We start from the raw sequence: 27864 nt of genomic DNA, 5'->3' as shown, positions 1-27864 counted from the left end.
ATACAGCTACTCAGAGAGAGAAGCCAAAACTGAACAGATGTATGTTGATCCCAAGTTCAGCCTGCTCCACTGTCTTATGCTGCCTTAGTACTTCTTTAACTTTTTTTCTGGTGAAAGAGAAAACAGAAATGTTTAAATTCAGACCTGCACAATTAAAGTTGTCATCAGCACTATTAATATTCTCGGTTCTACTTATTTATAAGGAACACACTGTGATCATGTAAACAGAAGACATAAAGATAGAGGGGTGGAGGGTAGATTATTGGAATGTTTAAATTCCATTAAAATATGAGCTACTAGAACTTCACATGATTAATAGATGTGAAACCTTCTAAAAAGGACTTCTAAGGTTTCTAAGGGTTTCTAAATGAACTCTGGAATGAATTTTGGCTCTACAGCCTTTTTCAGCTTGATCAAGACTGAAAATAATAATTTTATTTGGAAGTACTAAGTGTTCTAGTGAATGTACCAGGGCAGAATGGAGGATTTTGGTTTGGATAACTAAGTTATTATCCTATGTATAAGTGATACCACTGGAAGTAATATAACAAAGAATATAGTTCTCAAATGTTGTTATAGTGAAACTATTCCTGGTACGCCTATATTTTGTCAATATTATCTGGACAACTAGATATGATATCTATTATTATACATTACTTATTTCTCATAAGTATATAAGTTATCTTCAATAGAAGAAACTATGACAGACTATACCACTTCTGTTTCAGTTCCTTCTTAAGAGAGCAAACATTATTTTGCATATTCAAGTCAGCAGGTTATTATTATTAACCATTTATGTGTCAGTTACTTCTCTAGGTTCTCAGAGAATAAATATGAATACCTATGGCAGGTCTGAAATTAAAATACATAGAAGCAAACATACTCTAGAGGATACGCTAATATATTAATTGCTCCAGTAAGTGGTAGAGAGCACTCAGTTATACATACCATAACTTTCTTCTCTGCCAGGGAGATGTACGTGTTAAACCTTGGAAGAGGGATGTCTTTAAGAACACTTTTTAAAAAATGAAAATAACTCTGATGACAATCACAATTTAAACTTTCATCTAGAATAAAAGTCACCTAGAGAAGATACAGAAATGGTGAGAAAGTTGCCAAAAGATACATTTCATTTTACTTTAAATTTTCTTTGTGCTATCTATTCTTGTTTATTCAGCCAATCATGGAGTATTCTGGCAGGGTACCATTCTTTACCATCTATGACTATATGACCCACTTCTAGCTGAATATGAAAAAGATAAAGGGAATAAATTTGAAGGTAACAGCTGAAGAGTAAAATCCATGGGACTTGTAACAGAAGCATATAAAACATCTTTTCCTAAATCTTAAAATTGGGGACTAATAATAGAGATAGATTAAAATAAGCAAAGACAATTATTCTTTTCTTTACCCAAGACAGCACCCAGAGTTGAATCAAGAGATAAATGTTCTTTGGTTTATGATGAGTTCATTAAAAAAACAAGTTTCATTTAGTCATTTAATCATCATAGAGTTAGGCTTTTTCTGTCAATTAAAAAATATTAATAGCTCATAACATCATCTAAATACATCTAGAAGAAAAGGTTTCTTCTTATTAAAAATGCTTTCAAAAGATTCCTCATGTTTACATACCCAAAAAATTTGTAACTAATAACTTCACAAGGAATATCATTTTATTACTGTAATCACAAAATCATAATTTCTGTACAGGAATGTATAAGTGAACATTAATCAATGCATTGATAATTCACTTCATAAAGAGGGTGAACACACTACAGAACATATTGTAAAGAAAAAAATATTGTAAAATTTTCTGGCCTTGCAGTGCACTTTTTAGTGCAAGTATTTAAGACACAATAGTGTTCAATTCAGCAAAGTATTGCAGAATGTCATGCCACAGTCCACTTAATTCAAAGAGGGTCAGGACATGCAGCTTGTAATAAAATGTCAGAGCATATATATATATATAGGTATCTAGATATATAGATATCTATATATATATAAAACCACATGTAATTCATAAAATATATAGTGGTTTATTTAGATGGTTTTAAATGATTTCACTGTGGAGTTCAGCATAACTGGAACAAACTTCCAAGGTCTTCTTAATACAAATAATCTTCTTGCTAAGCAATGGCTTTGGCTTCAGGTAAAAATGCCTCCCAGTATTTTATCAGCTGTGGAAAATAAAAATAAAAGATAATTCTTAACTACCTTCCTGTCATTTTCATATGCATGTATCCTGTACAGCATAACAAAATCTATGCGAACAGCTAATACTAGTTAATATTTACTAAAGTCTAGAAATCACTCTTAACTGAAATTTGTTAATATATTTAAATGTATAAATTATTAAAAATAATTACTCCTAAATTACTCCTAAAAATAATTTAATTTGTTTTTGATGTAAATCATAACTTGAAAATCACCTTAAAACAGATATTTTAAGCAAAATTGCATCTAGAAACAGACTGTTAGTATGAACCAAGTATTAGATTACCTCAAAATAAACTACAATGAATTTTTCTATAATAAAGTAATCAAATCTCCTAACTCAAAGGATATTCACATTTTACTTACTACTAGTCAAAAAGAATGATTAAGGGGAAAAAAAAAGAAAATATTGGACAAGGTAAACAGATGGGTAAGAATGAGCTGCCAGTCTCTCCTAGGGAGTGCAAAGAACAGTTTTGAAGTCTATAGCAGTTACATTCAAAACAACTTATTTAAAAGCAAGTTGATATAAACTATTAATTTTTACATTAAAAAATTTGACTTTATGAAGCATTTAAAATAAAAGCTAAATGTAAATCAAAATATAATCAGTTGTTCAGAGCTAGAAGAATAAATTTTGTTCAAGACTCAAATTTATATTTAAATATACAGGAAATAACTCTGTTCTCATCTTCTTAGAGATTTTTGTTTCATGTAACATTAAAACCTATGGTCTTCTCCAGTTAAGGAAACAAATGCCACCTGTGACAAAGAATCACCACCAACTCCACACAAAATAAAACAAAAATCAAACACTACAAAAATACCTTTAAAAAAAGGTTTTAAGTTTTTTTAAGTTCTAGCTATTAGGAACTCATACAGGTCTGATCAATAGAGAAACAAAACTAAGAAGATAGCAAAAGGAAAATACTGACCAAGATGTTTCTCAAAGCCTAAAGCTGGGAAAATGTCTGGTGTTTAGAAGGAGTATTTCTAATTACTCAACAATATTTTTCCTTTGCTGTCACTGGATTTTTTCTGTTCCATTTCTTTTTTCTTTTTTTTAAGATTTATTTAGTTATGCATACAAGAACTGGGGTACAGGTCAGAGGTGTAGGGGGTGAGAGGCTTCACCAGAGACAGAGTGGGGAACAGAACAGGCAGATCGACTGAAATACACTGCTGAGGGAAGCAGCAGGCAAGTCAGGAGAGGTCTGCTGTGCCATGTGGGCAGCTCCCTGGCCTGGGATTGAACTCAAGCTGCAGTGGCTAGGGATTGCTTCATAGGCTGCGTCTTAATCACTTGTGCCACCAGGGAGTCCCCTGTGTTCCATTTCTTATTCTTCATTAAGTTCAAAAAAAACTAATTTCGGGCCTCCCCATTGGCACAGCGGTTGAGCACTGGGCTGAGAAGCTGCCCCCAACCTCTGCAGCGATGGTTCGATCCCGGCCACTGGCGAGGGTCCCAGGGCGCGGCACACAGAACTCTCCTGCTGTGCCCGCTGCTCCCCTCAGCAATGTACTTCGTTGGTCTGCCTGTTCTGTTCCCCACTGTGGCTCTGGTGAATTCTCCTACCCTCCCGTGCTTCTCACTGTACCCAGTGCTTGTATAAATAAATAAATAAACAAACAAAATCTTTTTAAAAAAAAACTAATTTCATCAATTATCTTTAAAGCAAAAAAGCTAACAAAAATGATTTTAGAAGAAGCCTGTAAATTATAAAAAATCATCTTACCTGTTGTTGTGTTTGTACTAATGATTCTAAGTACTTGATAATAACAGTTTTAAAATCTTTCACTCGTTCTTTCTGTTAAAGAAAAATAAACACAAAACCAAATTTGAGTTTACCACAAAGTCATAACAAATTATGACGACGTTAGTTAAGGAAAGTGTAAAATTACTATACTTACCTCAAATCTTCCCACTTCTTTCCTAATTGTTTTAGAGATCTGTTCAAAATCTCTTTCTCCTTGTTGTACTTTTGCCTCCCACTAATAAAATCAAACAAAAATGCAAAAGATTTTATTTTTATTTGCAACACATTATAGTACTAGCTATCATGAAAACTCATTTAATTTAACATGCATAAAAACCCTATAAAAGCTCAATATTGGGCAAAGTCCAACTTGGCATCATTCAAACTTCTAACTTTCTAGTTGTACATATACCTATTAGCTTAATTTTCATTCATACTTCTTTGTCAGATACACTCAAAATTATAATATTCTGTTATTTAATGTGTTACCATCTTTATAACTTAATTAAATGCAACAGAGGACAATACTTTGAGTACCAAATTACCCAGCAAATAATTTAGCAATGGTAAGACTATAATCTTCTCATTTCCTTTTTTAGATCATTAATCATTTCAAAATCTATCAAAGATATTCAGGTAAGAAATATTCAGCTAATTTCAAGAATATGTGTACATCACAGTTTGTATGCCCATGAAAATACTTAAAGTAGGAAAATTATAAAACGAACATTTAAAAAACATTTTTTGTAATGGTAAAGTGTCCAGATTTTAAAAAAAAAAAAAAAAGATGTGGGATTATGGTGTGCTGAAGACCTATCAATAAAAAAATTCAATATAGAAACAACACAACAGTATGATTAGTGACCAATGGAATAGCCAAAATAAAATAAAGACCTACGCAATGAAATGGTATTTTCCCACTATGTAACCAAAACACTGGTACATACTCTTCAGAGAGCAGGTGCATTTACTGTTAGTAATATAAAGGTTGTCCTACCTCTTCAATTTCCTTATTGAAGCATGGCAAAAGAAGTGTATAAATTATAATAAACTTATACAAATTTACTAAAATACCATATATATTATGTATATATGGGGGATTATGTTGCCTGGACAGCTAAATGTGGGGCAAGTCTACCTCTAAAACTATTTTTAGACACAAAATAAGTAATGTGAAATCAAATTAACCATATCAAAATAAATGTGTAATTATTAAAGGTCAACTAAAAAAATCTTTTCCTTATAAGCTTCTTGATCCATTCTATAATCATATAGAAGAAAGGGTACTGGAGATTTTAATGATGACCAAAATGTTAATTCTAAACAGTTCATAAAATTATGGAAAAATAGCTAAGTATTGAATGATTCAGAAAAAAATTTATGAAAAATTATGCATATATGAATGACTCATGCAAAATCTGAATAAAGAGATAAAGCATTCTGTATTAATCACCTCTCTTATTTCATTTTTAGCTTGCTGTAATTTATCTGGTTTGTTAGCAACCATCATTTTTGCCTCAGTTTCACGTTTTTTGAGCAAAGTAATTTGAGCATCTTCCCATTTCTGCCAGCACTTCATTCGATGGTCAAACACACCCTATAAGTGAATGATATAATGCTATTAAATCAGAGTTAACACTGTGAAATACTACCCTAACACCAGAAGTGCTGTAATACTGAAAGCAATAAAACCAAGTACTCAAATGTTATTTAATATAATGAACATTAACATGCCTGATATAAAAAACTAAATTTCTGCATTTATTTCTTAAAAGAAAAAAAACAAACCTCTGTGACTAGATAAAACATAAGAGCTCAAAATCAAGAAAAAACTATATACAATATCCATTTCATAGGGTTTTAAATGTGGCTTACAATAAGATTTCTAACAGTTTTAAACATTTAAAAATATTTAATAGGAAAGCACTGGTGTCAAATCTGTATTTGATGTCTTCTACTAAATAATATCAAAAATGTAAGTTTAGGAAATATGCCAGAAATTGAAAAATGAAAATGGGAAAAATCCCTAAGAAGTAAACAGGAAGTAAAGTTAGTAAAAATGTGGTTAAAGAGATCAGTAACAGAAATAAAAGAAAGGTAAAGCAATTAAAGAACTAAAGTGTAATAAAATTGTAAAAAGGAGAGTCTGTCCTGTTAAAGGAAACATATATACACATAAATGTATGTACACAGTATGCAGAACTACATAAACACACTCACATGCATGTATGTATATAGTATACAGAACTTAGTGAAGGAACAGATAAAAAGACCATAACTGAAGAAGTCCACTACTTTATTCAAGGGTTCTGACAGAGAGAGAACAAATGACTGTAAGAAAGAAATGAAATATGGTGACGGACAGTAATTACAACTCTCATTTAAAAAAAAAAAACAACAACTTATGCATAGGATGATAGAATTCAATAATAATCCCTTTTATAACTTGATATTGGGGATTCAGTCATATTTTCATATTTACTGATTGAACAAATGGAGCTATCATTAATAAGTTGGGACAACCACAAAATACTGCATCAGAGTTATTTTAATTTCTTCCAAATACAGAACTTTCTGGATCAAAAAGCAGTAAATCAATACATGTTTTTATGGAGACCCACTAATAGTTTATTTTTTTAAAAGTATGTTTTGGAACAAATCAAATTTTGGTTCTAATATTTGCTTTGTCACGTATGATCTTAGATAAATTTAACTAGTAAAAGCCACAGCTTTCCTATATATAAAAGGGGGAAATGAGATCTACATTGTGAATTGGAAATAACATGAAAAGCATGTAGCACAGTGGCTTAACATAGTGGATGATTAATAGATAGGTATTCTTATGATTTCTAAATAATATACACAAATATTAACTCTAGAATTCTATTAAAGTACTAATAACATTAATATAAAAAGTTAATCATAATCGGACTATATTTATCCATTTAGCTTATATCAAATATGTGAGCAATAGCATTAAAAATTCCCATCAACCTAAAACCAAAGTATTTTTTATCCAAAGAGACCTTAAAGCCTGTACACATTTTAAATTAACCAGGAAAACAGACATCCTTGGTAAATCAAGGCATCCTATCTATGAGTACTTAAGTCTATTTCGCTAGATTTAATTTTTCATCTCATATAATCTCTCTTCTTTTTTTTTTTAAGATTTGTTTATTTATTTATTTATACAAGCACTGGGTACAGTCAGACGCGCGGGAGGGTGAGAGAATTCACCAGAGCCAGAGCGGGGAGCAGAGCAGGCAGAAGGACCGAAGCACACTGCTGAGGGGAGCAGCGGGCGGCAGGAGAGGTCTGCGCGCCATGTGGGACCCTCCTCCAGTGGCGGGGGAGCAGCCGGGCCCTATAATCTCTCTTCTTATATTAGAAGTATATCTTACTATTCCCTTTATCTCCTTTCCCGATTTATAAAAGAGCACATTTTCTTTAAAACATTCCTCATTATGAATTACTTTTGCTTCAAAATAATTTTGGCTAAAATCACATCTAACACAAGTAGAGAAAAGTCACTATTATATAAAGCAGACAAACAATTCTTGTAACTCACCCCCAACACATATATATGTACAAAACCAAAAGTAATCTAAAATGTTAGGCCTCATCTTTCTTTAGGGGCACAGGGTCATCTCAATCCTTCATCTACAAGTTTCTCTGTCAATAACAAATAGATTATTTAAAATGTATATCTTAATACATTAATATATAATATGTATTAGCTGGCTTTTTCAATGATAAACTAAATCTAAACTAATTTCATTCCTGCCAATTTACTATCATCTCCTTATATTCCAAAACCATCATGGGTTTATTTGGTACTGATATGAAAAAAATGATAAAGAGTACTAAAACCAGGTCCTTTCAGTAAAAAAAATAGTTTTAATTCTATTATAGGAATTAACATTTTTTTCAATTCCACAAGAATAGGAAAAAAAAGAAGCAAAGATCAAAACAATATTGCTTTCTACAACTTGTTGTCTTTCCATGTGAAGATCTAATCCACTACAGTAGTACCAGCCTCTTCTGGACATAAGGCTATATTTTGAATGAGCGAATTTCTTTCTTTCTTTCTTTCTTTTGAAGATTTTATTTATTTATGCATATAAGAACAGGGGTGCAGGCCAGCGGTATGGAGGGTGAGAGGATTCACCAGAGACAGAGTGGGGAGCAGAACAGGTGGATCTACTGAAATACACTGCTGAGGGAAGCAGCGGGCAAGACAAGAGACGTCTGCTGTGCCATGTGGGTCAGCTCCCTGGCAGGGAATGGAACTCAGGCCACAGTGGATGGTGACAGCTTGATAGCACCGAGACTTAACCCCTGCATCACTGGGGAGCCCCCCAATTTATCTCTTTCTTCAGGTCCCCTATTTCTGATGTTCATAATTCTCCATTGGCACCATACTCTAATTCTCAAAGTATTCCTAGTTTCAAGATTATCAACAGGAAAGTACTCTCAATTAGTATAATACAAAGTACTGTTAAACAGCAATTAGAAACAAATGAGTTAAAAAACTGGGCAAAGGTCTTCAACAGTTCACAAAAGAAAATAATGGAAACAACTTATTTGTGAAGATACTTAAAATTTACACTAACTAAAGAAATTAAGACTTATACAAAAAAAATGCCTTCATCATTGGGTGGGAGACGGAACATACATGTCCATGGTAGCATAAAGGAGGATAATCTTTTTGAACAGTAATATGGTTAATATTTATTGAAATTTAAAACTCACATATCCTTTGGGAAAACAACTCTACTTCTAATTTATGTCCAAAGAGTTATTATCAAAATATCTTATATTTAAGATTTGGAGCAATGAAATAATTCAATGCATAATACACCAAAAGGCTACGTGGTAGAATACAACTATTCAAAAGAATGTAACATATCTACATGTGCAGATATGGAGACAGCTTTAAAATGGAGTGGGTGAAAAAGAGTAGGCAAAGAATGGTGCATGTAGTGTGCTCATTTATGAAGGGAGGAAAAGATCAAGGAAGACAGACTGTGCCAGAATAAAGTCAACTGCATATACATGTGTAACAAATGCATTTGACTGAGGGAAGACAGACTAGAAGTCTTAGGTTGAAAAGACATGCAATTTTGGGGGGCTATTAGAATTATTATTTTTTTCAACTATAAAGAAATTGGGTTAATATAAACAAACAAAAAAATAAAGACCAAAAAAATTATCTGTTACACTGCTCATAATTCCTTAGTTCTTTAGTGCAGCTTACTTGGGCTTGATAGAAAACCAATCTGAAAGAGCTTAATTTAATTCAAGGTATAACCTGACCATTTCTCTGTAACTCTCTTCTACTAAATCACTAACTCAGTATTTCCCAATAAGTGTTCCATACATGTAAGAAGATGTTAAGTGAAAAGGGATTCCTGTTCATATGGAAGCCTCCTGTTCAATTTAGAAGCCTCTGATTAAAAACAGTTAAATGCCTCATTTTATTTTTTACTCCTAGATGATTCTGAGCTTTTTACATGCTGTCTGTGCCCATAAGGCAGGGATACTGTATACATTCTCTCCCAAGCTCAGTTGACTGTGCTGTAATATATCCTTTGGTGCCAATGTTCTATAGAAAATATTCTGGGAAACAGAGATATAACTGTGAATCACAGAATGTAAAACCACAGCAAAAAGATTTAGCCATCTAAGGAAAACTGTTTTTGAGGGACTGGCATACGTTACACAGTCAGGCAATCCGTGCCAGAGAGTCTTCTCCTAGGTTAGTTCTTCTCAGAATGGCCCCTTTTTCATAGGCACTGCCCATCTCTGCTTTCTGAACTCACAGCTATTTTGGAGGTGTTCATATGTTTTATACAACAGTCCTTATGCTAGTGGGAGCACTGGAGTGGGGTGAAAATAAGGAGAAGAGATATAGGAACCATCATGTGTAAACTGGATTTCTAAAGATCGTAAGTTGCTTATATGTAATTAAGAATATTCTGACGGGCCTCCCCGGTGGTGCAGCAGGTTGAGCGCAGCTCTATGAAGCTGTCCGCAGCCTCTGCAGTGCGGGGTTCAATTCCCGGCCAGCCAGGGAGATACCCACATGGTGTGGCAGCCCTCTCAGGTCTCGCCCGCTGCTCCCCTCAGCAGTGCTTTCGGTCCAACTGCCTGTTCTGCAACTTGCTCTGTCTCTGGTGAATTCTCTCACCCTCCTGTGTCTCTGGCCTGTACCCCAGTTCTTGTATAAATAAATAAATCTTAAAAAAAAAAAAGAATATTCTGACAACGGCCACCTATATTAACATCTTTAAATAACTTAAAAGAAATATTAATCACCAGGGATATAAAGAGTAACATCTGAAAGTAATACAAATAAAACTGGCCATTTTATAAAACATAGGAAAGTGCCATTCTTAAGTGCTAAAAATCCTCTTGTCTTAATTGTTACTATTAGCTTGAGAATATCAATAAATATGCACTGTATTTGTTCTGACTGAAGGTGAATACTAATTGGATCACTGACTTCAGCTGTAAAATCTTTGCAAAAGAAAACAAGGAACAAGATCTCATTAACTTTGTAGGTATTTGAATTCAAAGTAAAAGACATATTCCCAGTTCTCTCCATCCATGATAATTAATGTCCACAATAATAATTCAGACATCATATGATCTTAAAGTAGCTTCTGAAATGTGTGATAAACTAACACTCAGTTCACATTAACTGAATATTGGACATAGCTACACAATACTAATTTTCATTAGTTAACTGGATTATATTCCCAACCAAAGACAATTTCATCCTTAAACATCACCACCATGTAACACAATTTATTATTTAACCTTGTCCCATCTCATCTATAAACACATGGTGACTATACATTTCAGTATATTCACAGAATGTTTGCTTAAAGTCCAAATTCATGCTAAAATCACCATTAAATATATTCATGCAACAGTCAGTTCTGATTTTTGTCCTGCTTCTTGTTACAGCTTTACTAATAGTAACAGTCCAGGGGGTAGTTTCAGTTTGCGCGAGAATGAGCAAATAAATGCTATCAGTTAGTTGCAAACTTGTATATATAAATATATTTTGGTATTATCTTATTTGGCATTCCTTGAAACTCTTAAAAGCATCAATTAGTGTCTATTGTACTGTCCATATCATAGGGGAAGAGAATAGTAAGTTATGAATAATCATCTTGAAGACATTTTATATATGTGCTAGAATAGTATGGAATTTACAGTTAAACACATGTCTAATAGGAAACCAAATTCTTCTTTCAAGCAAACCACTGAAGAAGAATTTAAGGAAGATTGCAAAATAAGGCTTACTTTCACTGCAGCAATAAGACGAATGTAGTCACTAAGCAGTTCTGAAAACATATAAAAGTCAGCAAAAGCTTGTTCTTGATGTAACTGGTCTATCTTCTCCTCAACCTCTGCAAGCTGAGACAAAGCTCTAGATAAAGCAGTATGGTCCTCTGAGTTCCCTAACATGGCAGCACTTTTAGCAAAGGCAGCTGTGTTGGCTGAAAGTTCTGAAATAAAAAAGCATTCACTTTTAGTGTTCACTAGTAAAGTTCTAAAATACTGCATTGATTTTCTATCTTCTCTCTAAATTTTATCTGTTCATAAATTGCTAAATAGTATTTTAAAATAATTAACACAAAACAACCAGTCATTAAAATAAAATGCCTTGGGCATAAAGGCCAACTGCTCAGAGCTTTACTGAAAATTAAGAACCAGGGCCTCTATTCCCAAGGAATGAAAGATATTTAAAATAATTATGTGCCTCCACTCTTCCCGTAAAGTATTCACTCTTTCTCTGTCCCTTAAAAATATATTTTTTAATGCCACTCCTGAAATTGACTTACACTACATTCTCTGACTTCTAAATATTTATTTGCCATTGAAAACAATGTCTGATTTTTATGAGAATACTACTTCAACTAACAGGAGGAAAATAAGGGAAACTGTATACACAATTCATGTAACTTATTTTTCCTGTATTTTCCAACAAGTGTTTACTAAATATTAAAAATTTTTAAAAGTATTTTTGCATGCCATCATTTCTGATACTTCAAATGAGGAAAAACATGTTTTTAGGCAGGATACTGTCAATGACTAATGATTTCATTGCCTATAAACTGCTCTATTGCTCTGCATTACGAAAAGTTCTCTAGAAGAGCCTTAAAGCTGTTTCTTAAGAGACATAATACAAATGACAAACGCAAAGGATACTTTTAATAATAAATATATTCAATTTCTACAATTATTTTAATGAGAGGTATTGCTGTTAATGGCATATACAAAATCACTTATTAAGTTTTTAAGAAAGCCAGTCTGAAACATCTTGAATTCTTTAAAAATAAAAAACACAAAAACTCTCACTGGAATTAAAAAATTATGACTCTAATTTTTCTATGAATTTTTAACAAAAAAAATAAAAACTTTTTAGATTTTAAATACCGTGGTTCAAAAATAAACCGAATATTCTAGGAAATATTTAAACAAGTATTTTAAAGGAAATTTTCAAATATCAATTTTTAATCTCCTTTTTTTATTCTAAACAGTTACTAGTAAGACATCTGCATTCATTCTACTGTATGTACGTTTAATAAAGAGTTAATCAAGAGAACAGTTTTGATCCAAAATATAACATGCTTTTACAGACTTAAAATTTTTCTACTTACAAACCCAGATTAATGAAATAAAAATAAAATAACAAAGTTTAAAAAGAAAATACTCTCAAACTATTGTTTTCTGTCTTTTAGAGTAACTTCAGAATATTTACTTTCAAATAAAATGTAAACAAAATATTCTAATTAACTTACAATGTCAAAAACATAAAGAACAAGGTAAACAAACCTTTTCTATGACAGACCAAGGCTTCAACACTGGCATGAAGTTTCCTAAGTTGCTGATCCAGATTTTCAAATTGCTGTTGCTTTTCTTCAAACCACTGAGAAAAAAAAATGAAAAATGGAGCTAATTTAGCCAGAACAAACCATTGTAAATTAGGTTACCAATAGCAAGCTACATTCCTTGTTTTAAAGCAACAAATTAACCACGTATAACCATGGTGGTCAACTGATGTGGCAGAGAACTGAACTCAATAAGCAAATTAATATCCTATTTTCTACTTGCACAGCTTTAAAATGCAATTGTTGGGCTCATTAATTCATCTCATTATTCAAGTCGAAAAATCAGCTCTTACTGCATCCGATTCATTCATCTTGATTGTCATTTTGTTGACAGCGTCGGCAGCCTTGTTCACCATCCTCAATATTCCTGCTCCACTCAGAGCCTGTGTATTAACTGCTCTAGGCAGCTGGAATTGAATGACAAATAAGGGCAAACAAACCGGTTAAAAGCCTGGAGGTTTAACAGGGCACAAAAGGGTCTGCCCTCCCCACCAAGGGAAAAAAAAAGGAAGAAGAAAAGGAAAAGGAAAGGAAAAAAGGAGGTTGTGTTTTCTTCACTCTCATACATTTCAATAGTGAAATCTAATTTCTCAAATACACTACTTGTACATTCTCAAAGGAAAACTTAAAAAATAGACTTTCCATTTGCTTTTCTTCTGCATGTTTACATTTAGATGGAACAACACACTCTTTGTCAAAATATATTAAGAAATTGCCAAGCACCTAAACACTGGCCACCTGTTTGCCAGCAGAAATAAGCTGTTTGTAAGGAAAGAGAGAATCTTGAGAAAAATCTCCCCAGACTCATTTAGATATGTTATTTTAGATTTTTTAAAAAAAATCTACAAGTCAAGTAAATTTTAAAAATCTAACAAACAGAATTCTAAACTGTTAAGAACCAAAGTATGCCAAACATCAAACATAAAAAGCAGTATGGTTAAAATTTACGCTCTTTCAAAGTCACAAATTTGCATTTCAAAACCTTAATGTCTGAATGCAGACATACAAACATTCAACTATCTCTAAAAAGAGGTCTAAATATACTTAAATTTCAACATGCCTAAGCAACAACTTAGAGCTTTCAGAATTAGACTACATACCATTCTTTTTAAAACAGTTTAAAATCTGATTCTGAACTTTTAAGACAGAGAGTGCAAACATCCTATAATTATCAATGCAAAGAAGATATTTTGCTGGTAATTTAGTTAACTAATTAAAGTCAATTATACCACTGAGCAAAAAAGAAATCACTGCTTATTCCATCTATTAATCCAGTTATTTACTGATCATCTATTACATACAAATTATTAACAAACATAAATGAGGACATTTATATACAACAATTTAAAGTAGACATAATACCTCTGAACTTTCCAAGAACTGCCTTAAATCAGGATCCTGTAGCAAAGTTGGATGCTTTACTGTTCTTTGAAGATACCTAGATTTAAGATTAAAATTGCTCCTTTATTAACCAGTAGCATATTACTTTAAATATTATTTTAACAAAAGAATAATAATAAAAAGGTATCCTCAGTAAAAAATCAACATGGTGTCCTCAGTCTGCCTTCTCTCTATTTAGAATCTTAGAGCAATTTAATGATCAAAAATCTTCTTGTTCATCTTTTTAAAATTCGTAATTAGGTAAAAAGAAATGAGGGAACATACTGGGAGAGTGAGGAGGGGCTAAGCAACCTGCCAACTTCATACTGCAAGCATTAAGAGTTGTGAAAGGGTATATGAGTCGGACAGTTTTACTGTTGGGTGGAGTCAATACATTCCCTTTTACTACTTCTAAGTCCTAAGAAACATCACGATATATGTTGCAGTCAACTATTATTTTTAATGCTGCTATTTCCAAAATGAAGAAAGGCCTAGCATTTTATTTCTTTATTAGCAGATTTAAACTATGAAATGAGCATTTTCTTTTGATAATTTTCTTAAATATTTCTGTTAAGGTGTTGATATTTTTGATAAATATTTTCCTTATATGACAGCACATAAAATAAAAACAAAAAAACAGAAACACCATTATTAAATCACTTTTAGCCCATTTTTAATCATTTCTCTTTACTATAAAACTATCATTTCCCTATTATCCAGAACAAATTATCAATTACTTCTTCATAAAAAGAAAACAGGTCCACTATTTTGATGATTATATTACTTATCTAATACCCATTTTAATTGTTAATTTTCCTCAGATTATTATATGCAGTGATAAATCAAATATAATGCTTTACACCTCACGGTTAACATACCTTTATTCTATTTCTGCAGAATAAATGCAGCCAGTATGTTCTTACACCTTTTTACAAGACAGTAAAATATAACTGAAATAGTTTCTGAAAAAATTCTATATAATTATTATATAGAATAATATATAATTATTATATTTTTATAATATTATATTATTATTGCTGCTTAAATGTTATTATTATTTTGCTGCTTAAATGTTAACTTCTGCACATTTAAATAATATACATAATATATTAAATTTCATTGTAATTCATTAGTCCACATAAGAAGCCATTATAATAGAAATAAAGCATATGTTATGAACAACACAATCTACTCTGCCTGTATTTCCTGCTTTTGTTATCTAGCTAAAAATTAGATGCAGTAAGAATAGCAATCCTTTAAGTTTACGAAATGTTAGTCTTTCTTCAAAGGAGTCTTAAAAATTTTAACCTGGAAGTTCTCTAGTACTAGCAGGTAAGTGAATTCATCGTGTAGACTGCATGCTGCTTCAAGCAGTTTGCACAAAATGTGTATCTCTGTGCACCAACAGCTGGTAAATAGCAACCACTCAAACATTTGTAAATGAGCAAACAGGAAGAAACACCCAATCTTTAAGAAAGATTCCAATATTTCAAACCAAGAAGGAAATATTTAATACTATTTACATTCTAAAAGAGCTTTCCAAAGTGTGTTCTGCAGAATACTAGACTCATCAATATTCCATGAAAAGACTGGTCCTACAAGCAAGGAAGTTGGAAAAGTATTTTTTTTTAAAGATTTATTTATTTATTTATACAAGCACTGGGTACAGTCAGAAGTGCAGGAGGGTGAGAGAATTCACCAGAGCCAGATTGGGGAGCAGAACAGGCAGAAGGACCGAAGTACACTGCTGAGGGGAGCAGCGGGTGGCAGGAGAGGTCTGCACGCCATGTGGGACCCTCACCCAGTGGCCGGGGAGCAGCTGGGGATCGAACCGGCGCTGCAGAGGCTGCAGGCAGCTTCGCAACCCAGCGCTCAACAGCTGCGCCACCGGGGAGGCTCAGTATTATACTTTTAATTCGTAATAAACAGAAGCATAAGGGCTTTAAGTTCCTCAGGCAGTAAACCTGGTTTCAACCAGGCTTAACTTCGTTAAATTCAATTTTTTTTTTTAAAGATTTACTTCTTTGTGCACACAGGAGCTGGGGTACAGGCCAGAGTTGTGGGGGGTGAGAGGATTCACCAGAGACAGAGTAGGGAACAGAACAGGCAGACTGACCAAAGTACACTGCTGAGGAGAGCAGCAGGCGAGTCAGGAGAGGTCTGCTGCACCATGCAGGTTTCTCCCGGGCCGGCCGGGGATCGAACTCATGCTGCAGTGGCTGCAGATTGCTTCATAGGTTGCGTCTTAATCCCCTGAGCCACCAAGGGAGACCCGTTAAGTTCAATGTTAATAAAACTCAACTGATCACAGATTTTCTTTCACCCTACCACCACAATTACATGTGGTGCTATATCAATTACAATATTTTTACCTCACATTCAGTACATTTTTATTCTATTTTTTTCTACAATATACTAGCAATCTGAATAACCAATTTTGGGGAATGATATTCTAGGGGAAAAAAAGTAAAACTTTTTCTCTTTTTAAGGGTTACATGGAAATAAAGAGCAACTAAGCATTCAAAAGTAAGTATTAAGCTCATATAATGTTAGAATTAAGAACAGAAACTTAAAATGGATTATAAATTAATATTTGTAATAGATACCAATTCAGAATTAAGGTCAGAAAGGAGTACAGATACATCAAAGGAGGATACAGAACAACAACAAAAGAATGCAGGACATGAAAAGTGGTGCTGGACCTCCCTGGTGGCGCAAGGGGTTAAGACACAACCTATGAAGCCATCTGCAGTCACTGCAAGCACGAGTTCGATCCTGGCCAGGGAGCAACCCACATGGTGCAGCAGACCTCTCCTGACTCACCCAATGCTCCCCTTAGCAGTGTATTTCAGTCAACCTGCCTGCTCTGTTCCCCACTCTGTCTCTGGTGAATCCTCTCATCTCCCACACCACTGGCCTGTACCCCAGTTCTTGTATGCATAAATAAATAAATCTTAAAAAAAAAAAAAGTGGTGTAGGGATGATCAGAAACACTGAAGGAAGACAGAAGTGGAACTGACAAAAAAGTTCAGTATGATGCTCAACAAGAGGTGGTCATCAACAAGAGGTGGTCAGTAATTGTTCCTGGGATCCACCTGAAGGATAAACTTAGAAGACTGGGGGCTTTCCAGTTCCTATGTATTTTTTAACAAAAATGAAACAAAGGAAAGTTGTTTATATAAAATGTTCAAGGGAACAAAGTTAAAAAATGTTGCTCATAAAATTCACACACATGTGCAAACAGTGAAAACATAGAAAGGCAGAAAAGTCAGGGTCTTTGATGACATTCGTTTGTTTATTTAACAAATATTTATAGTGTGTTTATAAAACATCAGGTACTGTTTTGTGCTCAGAATCTATCAGTGAGCAGGAGAATAAGATCCCATCCTTACTGGAGCTTGTATTTTAGTAAGAGAAGATAGAAAATAAACTAATAACATAATACCAAGTAATTATGTAGTAAGCGATAAGATGACAAACGCTGTGGGAAAAAGTAAAGAGTAGAGGAAACTGGATGAAATGTATAAAGTGTGGGTCATGGCAACTTAAATATATCAGAATAAGCTTCACTAGAAAGGTAATGTTTGAACATTTGAAGTTCAAAGAAGTATTCAAAGAGGTTAAGGAGTTAGTCAAGCAGACACCTCGGAACAAAGTTCTCTAGGCAGGAGGATGGCCAATATAAGAACCTAAGTTGGGAAGATTCCTGGGATCTTTGAGCAGCAGCAAAATATAAAGAGTCAGTGCAGCCGAGTGCAGAGCTATCAGCACAGGAGATCAAACAAGTGCAACAGTGAACAGTGCGCCTCACATCAGGTTTTGTAGGGAACTATAAGCACTAGCTTTTATTGAGTGAAACTGGAGAGAGGTTGGATATGATCTGATGTTTTGATTTAAACTTTAAAAGGAGACTTTGGCTGCCTATTTAAAAAACAGTATAGGTGCAAGGATGGAAATAAGGACCAGTTAGGAAGCTACTATTGTTAATCCAAACTTCCTGATATGAAAGAATGGATTAATTGATCTACATTAACTATTTAGGCCTTGTTTAGGTGTTTACAATGAACACAATCCTAATGACACACTTAATATTTCACGGGTAAAGAATGAACCTAAGTTAAATAACTTGCCCAAGGTCATTTAGATAAATGTGTAGTATACAGTGGAATATACTCTCCAACAGAATAGGCACTGTAAATCCCTATACACAATATTATCCTACTTTCTATTTCTCAGTTTGTAACTGCAGAAGTGTATCCTTACCCTCTCCAGAAAAACCACACAAGCATTTTAAGGCTACTTTTAATTAGAAGTAGTTTCTGCTAACTTTAAATGTGGCACAGGGTACTTGGGTTCTTAACCACTGCTTTCCTTCTTCCTATATTTAAATATAACATATTTATTCTTTCATCCAAGATAGTCATTCTAAGTTGAACAAATGGTATGTACATGAGTAGCATAGTATCCTACAAAGAGAAAATGTCCTTGATCCACCAGATCCAACTAGGTTAGGTATCCCTCAGGAATGTCTGTGCTAGTGTTTAAATTTTGTAAACCACCACAGAAAAATCACTATATAAAAATCATTTTAGTTCCTTTGCTTTTATGCCATTAAGCCTGTATTTTCTTTAGTCATCTTTTCTAATGCTAAATGAACTTGTCCACATATTATGCAGTTTCTTTTTTTCCCCCATTATTGCATATTCCACTAATGTAGCATTAACTATTAATATTTATCAGTAAGAAATAGTCTTTACACATGCACTAGGTCAAATTTCAGAATACCATAAAATGTTCCTCACTCCTCAATGTTTTTACACTGCATGAAGGTATGGTAAGTACTATGCAATGTGTTCAAGTTAGAATAAGGGGGAAAGTAGAATCAAATTATATGTTCTTGGTACAATAAATCTTCATTAAGGTCCTTATCAAGCATGCCATCTGAAATATTTCAAATTTACTCATAGAAAAATAGGACTTGAAAGGTCTCTCAAAGGGTCATGGTTACACTTTCAGAAAGGACTAAGCGAAATGAAGACAGAGCATTATCTACCTTTATTCTTAAAAATATTCAGCGTTTGATCGCATTGATGGCAGAATCAAATCTAACGCCTAACCTAAACTTCTCTTGATGCGATTTAAATCTGTTTCCTAATTGCTGATTCTCACCAACATAAACTCATCTTTTAAGTTTTTTCTAATTTAAGATTATAACTGCATATTCTTTAGCTTTCTTACAGCAAACTGTTCAAACCTGACTATATTGTGGCATTTACTTAAAATCAAAAAAATCTACTACTAAAACCATAAAATAAGTTGCCTTGAAAATAGTTTCACAAAATCATTTGTATCCTGGGCATACATATTCCACTTCCTAAAATCTGTTCTACTCATTCCAGTTCACTGATTTTAAGCCAAAAAAGAAAACAAAGTGAATAATATGCAAATTTAATTAAACTAAAACAAATATAACAAAACCTATGCAATTAGAAAATGAGACTTGGTAATGATAACTTAAGTTCTAAAGGGTGGGCTTTAAGGTAGTTTCAATTTTATTTTCTCACATTTTCCGAATAGCAAGGAAAGAATAAATATCAACATTCTGTGAGTGAATTCCTTCCATACCTTCCCCCCACTTCTAGTCTGACACTAAAGACAAGTATTCAAAGCCATATGTCAAGTACTCTAAAGGCTATGGAGCATTTATATTAGCCTTTAATTATACAGTCAACTCAAAGAATGACCAATACTCTTGTTCAAGTCAAAATCAATTATACAAAATTAAAGGAGGGAACACAAAACTAATTTTGCATTGCATTCAATAATGCTCTCACTAAATAATAATTCAAAAGGATAATTAGTGTGGATAAATTATAATTAGTCAAGTCATATAATACATGACTATGGGTATACTTCCTAAGAACACAAAATCATTATTATTTTTATCCAAATACTTCAATTATCCCATCCCCCCATACTCAAGTTTCATGTTTTTTTTTTATTGTTTATATCCTTTTTTTAATTTTATTTTTATATTCCCCATAAAATTGCAACCCCTTATTTCGACCCCAATCCTTCCTTTCTCCACCCCCACCCCCCATAGAGTGTCTCTAGTTCACAGTAGTTTGTTGATTTTGATTTTTTTTTTTATTTTTTCTTTCTTATAGTTATTCTTTTTCCTGGTCTCCTGTTTAAGTTTTCTAGATTCCTGCTATGAGTGAGACCATCCGGTATTTTTCTTTTTCTTTCTGGCTTATTTCGCTCAGCACAATCCCTTCCAGCGCCATCCATGTTGCTGCAAATTGCATGTGTTTATCTTTTTTGATTGCTGAGTAATATTCCATGGTGTATATGTACCACATCTTCTTGATCCAGTCATCTATTTTTGGGCATTTGGGTTGTTTCCAAAGCTTAGCTATTGTAAATAGAGCTGCTATAAACATAGGGGTGCAGGTGCTCTTTGGAATTGATGTTTCTGTGTCCTTTGGGTAAATACCTAGGAGTGTGTGGAGATTTCTTGACCTACTAAACATAAAACTTCCATATGATCCAGCAATTCATGTTTTCTTTTTATAACTTGGCAGTTTCTTGCCTCTCTTGCTAACCTGACTATAGCTATGAGACAATAATTCTATCTCCAACTAACTCATTTTTCATGATACAAAAATAGCTGTTATTCTGTTAACCAGACTATTAATGAGTAGTAATAAAGCAGAATAAGTATCTAATATTATGTTGGTAAAAGGAAACAATTTGCTTAATAAAAGTTGAAATGGTAGTTAAAAAAATTCATCATTAAAATATAGTTCAAGAATGGAACAGAATTAGACTTGTGAAGTAAAGACTGAATAAAAACATGAAAAATAAAGCACAACTGTCTAGACTTACCTTTCAAGAGCTGCTCTCCGTTTTTCTACAAATTCAGTGGATGACGAATCTTCTTTACCCACTTTGACCTTAGTCATGCCTTTGAAACAAATTAACAATAGTCATGATATTACTAAGAAACAGTGTTTTATAGTCATTTCTGTATAAATTTTTTTAAGGATTTATTTATTTATTTATATAAGCACTGGGGTATAGTCTGAAGCAGGGGAGGGTGAGAGAATTCAAAAGTCATAAAGGTACTTGGTACTTGGGTTCTTAACCACTGCCTTCCTTCTTCCTTCTTCTTTCAAAATAATGAAAAAGTCTTAACTCAAGGATCTTCTGATCATGTTACTCTTCTACTGATTTATATATTAATTGATTTACATATCACCAGAGCCAGAGCGGAGAGCAGAACAGGCAGACTGATGAAGTACACTGCTGAGGGGAGCGGCAGGAGAGGTCTGTGCGCCATGTGGGACCCTTGCCCGGCAGCGGGGGATTGAACTGGCGCTGCAGAGGCTGCGGGCAGCTTCACAACCCAGCGCTCAACCGCTGTGCCACAGGGGAGGCCCCATTTCTGTATAATTTTAAATATACCTCAAATTTGAGTTTTGCAGAAAAGCTTCTAGGTTTACTTATTTCATACTTTTGAAATTCAATTAAAACCCATGATAAACATCTTTAAGTATTTATAACATCAGAGAACAGATAAAGCAGAGACTGAGCTGTATTTATAGTTTTCTGATTTGTAACTATTGTGGTACTTATCTTTGTATATTATACTCCTGATTACTTTTAAATGTACTTGCATTCCAAAATCTGCAACAGAATTTCAAATTCATGAATTTCAGCTCAGTATTTCTAGTTCTTATAAACAATAATAATGTTTTTTCAATTAGGGACTAGAAAAATAAAAAGTGCAACCCATGAATTTGCTAAATGTTTTTCCTGTTTGAGATTCTAAGAACACGTTCTTGTTTATTTATCATTTCTGGTTTTACAACAGTTGAAATAACAAAGTCTTTCATAAAAACATTTACAACTCTTTAAATTAAAAAACATGCTAGTTATTTCTATACTGGCAATTTCAATTTTACAATTAACATAGAATGCAGATTTTCTTTTTACCTCTTCTTTTTCCTTTCAAAAACTGACTGTAGTAACAAATAGTAACAAAGCAGTGACACATACTGCAGTATGAATGAGTCTTGAAAGCATTAAGGTTCATGAAAGAAACATCAAAAAAGACCATGTATTATGATTGCCTTTATACAAATGCCCGAAAAGAAAAATTAATAATTACCTAGAGCTGGGAGGAAGAGGGAAATTAAGAGGATGATGGATAAGGAAAAATAAAAATATTCTAAAACTGTGATGTGTGCACAACTCTGAATAAAGTAAAAACCATTGAACTGTACATTTTAAATGGATAAATTGTTATATATGAAATATATCTCAAAGACATTATAAATGAATTATATAAAATCAGGTGGGTATATCAGATAAATAAATATATATCACCCATTAATGTTTTGTTCAATAAAATTTCTCTGAAAGGTAACAGTATGAAAAAGAAAATTCACCTAAAAATACTGACCCTGAATGAAATACTAGATGTGCAATGTTTATTATTTCACAAATTCCGTTTCCCTGAAAAAGTTGTAACTCAAGGATCTTCTGATCATGTTACTATTCCATTGATCTATATATTAATCTTTAAGCAAATAGTCTATTGTTTTCAGAAATGACAATTTATATTAAATTATGAAGTCAGCTAAAGTGCTAGCTTCCTTTCTCTGTTTTTCTCAATTGCTTTTTCAATTTGAGGCCTTTTGTGGCTCTATTTCAATATTTTGTGTTAAATTTCTTTTAAAAATAGTGTTGATATTTTGATGGATGCTGCATTAAAATTATCATACCATTTCAGGCAGGATTTAGCCTGATTATGTTGAGCATGGGATATCTTCCATCTCTGTATATTGCTATCTAAGTCCCTTAAATAGCATCTTGTACTTCACATTGCATAAGTCCTTTGCCCCATTTAGCAGGTTAATTATTTTTCTTGAAGCACTAATAAAATGGAGTTATTTTCTTGATTTCTCTTGTTCATTATTTATACATTAAAATATTTTTGTATGTTGATTTTGTAGCCTGCTACTATGCTGTATTCATCTTTTTTTTTTTTACATTGTTTTTTGAGTAACTTTTTGGTGGCTGCTTTAGGCTTCTCTCTACATAAAAACACCTGCAAATAGTGATAGTTTCATTTCTTTTCCAACTTGGATTCCCCTTATATTCAGTTTTTGTCTGACAGCTCTGGCCAAAACTTCTAAGTTAAATGGAAGTGACAGCAATGGGCATCCTTGTCTTGCTCTTCAGGGGGAAGCTTTTCATCTTTCACTATTCCATTTTGACTGTTGGTCTGTGATATATGGCTTTTACTGTATTGAGGTAGAGTTCCACTACTCCCATCTAGGGTTTTTATCTTTAGTGATACTGAATCCTACCAAATGATTTGTCTGCATCTACTGATACTATGATATATATATATACATCTTTACTTTTGATATACATCTTTATACGATCTACATCTTTACTTTTGTTGACACTGGTTTGTGTACAGTAACCCATACTCACATCCCTGGAATAAATCTCATTTAATCATGCTGTATACTCCTTGTGATACACTGTTGAATTTCATTAGCTAGTACTGTGGATTTCTGTACTGATGTTCAACAGAGGTCTCAGACTATAATTTTCCTTTCTTGTGTTTTATTTAATTGCATTTCGTATTTGGATAATATTGGCATAATAAAATGTATTGGGGAGCATTCTATGTTCTCGTATTTTAAAAAACAATTTGACCAAAGATGGCATTAGTTTATTCCTTAAAGATCTGTTAAAATTCATGTGCAAAGCCTCTGGTCTTGGGCTTTTTATTTTGGGGAAACTGCTTTTCATACCAAATGTTTAAAAAGTAAAAATAATAATTTAAAGATAAGCAAAATTCATTCAAGATATTTTCCAGAATAATAATCTTACCTACAAAGAAAGAAAGGCAAACTAAAGAAAAAAAGAAAGGTAGGCAAAAAACATCTATGACTGAAAAGACTGGAAAAAAACACTATAATATTTTAAGATAACAGATGTCCTTTAATGGGACAATGGAAATTCTCCTTTTTATAATTTTCTGCATATACTTAACTAAGTTTTTATTACTTGTATAAATAGAAATGTTTCTAAATGTTAAATCGAGTTACAAGTTTACATGGCTCCTATATAAGTGAACTTAGAGTAAGTCTTTTTGGACAATCTATACCTGAGAATCAAACACTTCCATTCTTCAGAAAAATGTAAACACTTTAATAGTATTAAATATCCTCTATGAATCAGTAATATGGTGCTATAATGACTTCAAAGATTAGGATTTGTGACTGCTTTCATCTTGGCAAATTCTGACCCAATATTTATCATCATTGTACTACAGAAGTCAAAATCATTAGCTATACATTCTTATTTGATGTATGACTGTCATAAATCCAATATTTAAATTTAGTATCTCAAGATATTATGAGAGGCTATTGAATGATCATGGAATCCACAAATCTATAGAGTTAAAACTGAACCAGTAACAGGAGCAAAAACTATTTTTTGATTCATACTTACCTACTATACTCTTTTCTGGAGCTGGTGGCACAATATAACCAACATGTAAATATTTGCTTGCTAACTTGCTATGCAAACCAAGAAAGTCACTGAATCTTCTTTTAACTGAAAATTCACTCTTACTGAACATTGAAAGAGATGTCTAGAAGGGAAGGAGAAATATTTCAAAGTTTGAATGCTAGGTAATAATATAATGTTATACATAATTATGATCACACACAATTTTGCAAAAGAATGCAGAGTAGCTGACCAATGTGACACACAGTTTTTAAGAACTAAAATAAAGCCTTTAATCACAGATTTTTATTTTACAGACACTTAAGATAGAAATTATCTGCTTTAACAAAGGACTATGGTGGATGGTACACGGGTGAATTGGTGGTGGGAATTTCACGGGGATCATACCTGAGAGGAGAGAGCATACATTGTGCAAAAATGAAGAATGATGTAAAATAGATATAAAACAAAAACAACAACAACAAAAAGAAATGATCTACTTTATTCTATCCTTGTCTCATTTCATGGACTCTACTTATATTTATACCAATAATTCTCAAATCTTTACCTCTGGTCCAGATTTCCTCTAAGTTTTAGCTGAATATACTGAAATGCCCATGAACACTTACACTGCAATTTTACTGTAACCTGAAATTTCCCACTTTCCCAATTGAGCATAACTTCCATGAGAGATGAATACTTGTCTTACTGTTTTCTGCTATCCCAGCGCTCGAACAGAGCCTGACCTCATGTAATTGTTCAATAAATACCTATTCAGTGAATTAACAAATCTTACTCCAGCTATACTGTGTTCTCCCCTTGTGTTGCCTTTTCTCTGGGATTACTCTGACAACCACAACTTTAGCATCCTTCCTTCCTCGCTCCTTCATGTAAGCCTTATTGATTGTATCTCTTACATAAGAAATCCTTTCTTTTGCTCAACTTCAGTACCGTTTCATTAATATAAAGTACTACTTCTCACTGCTGCAGATTCTCTTTCTGTCTTTTAAGACTTGAAGGCCTATAGTCCTTTAAGAAATGTGTTATCCTTTTAGTGAAAATCCTCCCTCTACTTTCACTCTCCCACTCATACCAAGCATAGAGAGATCTTTTGAAAATGAAAATATAATTGAGAACACACTCTTGTTTGAACATCATCAATGCCTTTCAATTATACTTAGGATGAAACCCAAATTTCTTAATGTGGTGATTGTTCATAATGCAGACAAGTATATTGCCAAACATTTCGATCAGGCACCACCACGTCTTGTAGATCCTAGAAGGCACAATGAGTGATTGACTTCTAGCTTTTAACATGCATAAATCCCTTTGTCTGCAACAAGCATTCTTCCATTTCTTTCAATTCTCCTCTCCCCCACCAATCATTCCTACCTTTGCCTTTGCGCACATACTACTTCCCCCAGAGATGCTTTTCTGACCTCTGGGGTCTACATTAGCTCCCTTCCTGTATACTCTCATAGAATGCCTACCAAAACTCACTCACAACTCATCGTAACTGCTTAACTATCATCCTTTTTGGATGGTAACCTTTGAAAGACAGTGATAACTTACACCTTAATTATCATTGTATCCTCATACCACACATACATTTTTAAAGGAACAAAACACTCACCTTTGTTGTTACTCTATATGCCATATAAGCATTCATGCCATCACCTATAAGAAAAGTAAAATAATACTATTAAAAAGTCATAAATTTCACACACAAACACATACATGAAAAGGTAACTGTGAGGTGATGTACTGATAAACTTGATTGTTGTAATCATTTCATAATGTGAAATCATGACATTATACACCTGAAATATATGAATTTTTAAAATATGCTATTTTTGTCAGGTATAACTCAATAAAGATGGGGGGGACAAAATAAGAAACAATCCCCCCTCAAAAATTTAAAAAGTATGGTCCTAATAATGTAATAATAGACTTAGTAAAGTAAAACAACACATTAACTATCAAAAAGCAAGTACAAAATAAAATAAATATCGACTCACCAACTTTCTCTGGATCTGATACACCAATTTCTATATCAAACATGTCTCCATTTGCTTCTTCTTCAATCTAGAAAAGAAAATTTTTTTGGTGTTAAAGACTTCAATTTATACTACTGATGTAACACCTATAACTAAAATTTTACCACCTATGTTTTTTTAGTCACTCTCAAACAATTTAAAAAACCATTCAGTACTCCATTTCTTAAAAAGCTTTCACATTTCCTAATTATGTAAATCATTTGTGGAAATAACAGAAAACTTGGTGTTCTTACAACTCTTCAAATACAGAAAACATCTTCTGCATCTTTAGTCTTCTGTATACACGTTGTGGAATTTTTTGTTCTACTAATTCCTTAATTATTTTTAATATCAGCCTTTTTCAGAGTTGTGTCTCTATTCTTTAATAATCAGGAGGTCACGCTTATTTTTATGAGCAGAATCCTACATATCTACACAAATTATCATAAAAGCAAATTTAACACTATGACTTCTCTGATTATCTTAAAGTCAATGAAAGTACTATAAAGCCCATTGAAAAAGAGCAGTAAAAAGGAGACTACAGAGATGTGCTTTTTAATGCCATTATAAACAAACAGTCCAAAGAGCAGCTTCATAGGGAAGTTCATTGTTCTCGAAAAGAAAACACAAATAATTAAATCTTGCACATTTTCAAAGAGTATTACTAATTTAAGACTATCAAAAAGTAAAGTGATTTTTTTCTAACTATTACCTGTTTTGGTACATATTTTGTAAAAATAAACTTTATCTGAACTATAGCATAATACAGAAAGTACGTAAATCCTAAATGTACATCTCAATAAACTTTCACAAAGTAACAACATCTTTGGAACCAAACCTTGATAAAGAAACACCATTCTCACACCCTCCAAGGCCCCCTTCTTTCTCTGCTTGTCTAGTGAAAACTCTTATGTTACTTTGCCAGCAAAACCTCTAACATTACTGCACACTTTCATCAAAGCACATTACTCAAAATATCACCTAACTAAAGTTTTCAAAGCACTTTCATACATTTGCATTTGACCACATGGGAACTCT

The 27864-nt window shown here is 33.0% G+C and overlaps 1 protein-coding gene across 1 annotated transcript in view; it reads right to left on the bottom strand.

Moving 5' to 3' along the window:
* Positions 1-2126: 2126 nt before the first annotated feature.
* SNX2 (sorting nexin 2) overlaps positions 2127-27864 on the bottom strand; it is a gene marked incomplete at both ends in the record, with an annotated part of 51413 nt that continues 25675 nt past the window's right edge. The window contains 12 exons of the mRNA XM_084251656.1: positions 2127-2177; positions 3951-4022; positions 4126-4206; positions 5425-5568; positions 11286-11491; positions 12822-12915; positions 13171-13284; positions 14240-14315; positions 21146-21224; positions 24794-24935; positions 26424-26467; positions 26809-26875. Of these exons, the coding sequence (XP_084107782.1) occupies positions 2127-2177; positions 3951-4022; positions 4126-4206; positions 5425-5568; positions 11286-11491; positions 12822-12915; positions 13171-13284; positions 14240-14315; positions 21146-21224; positions 24794-24935; positions 26424-26467; positions 26809-26875 (1170 nt within the window). The remainder of the gene's footprint in view (positions 2178-3950; positions 4023-4125; positions 4207-5424; positions 5569-11285; positions 11492-12821; positions 12916-13170; positions 13285-14239; positions 14316-21145; positions 21225-24793; positions 24936-26423; positions 26468-26808; positions 26876-27864) is intronic.

Source organism: Talpa europaea, assembly GCF_964194135.1.
Source record: "Talpa europaea genome assembly, chromosome: 13".
Classification (NCBI taxonomy): Eukaryota; Metazoa; Chordata; class Mammalia; order Eulipotyphla; family Talpidae; genus Talpa; species Talpa europaea.
Note: the sequence above shows the minus strand (reverse complement) of the source record. Positions and strands in the feature narration are given on the sequence as shown.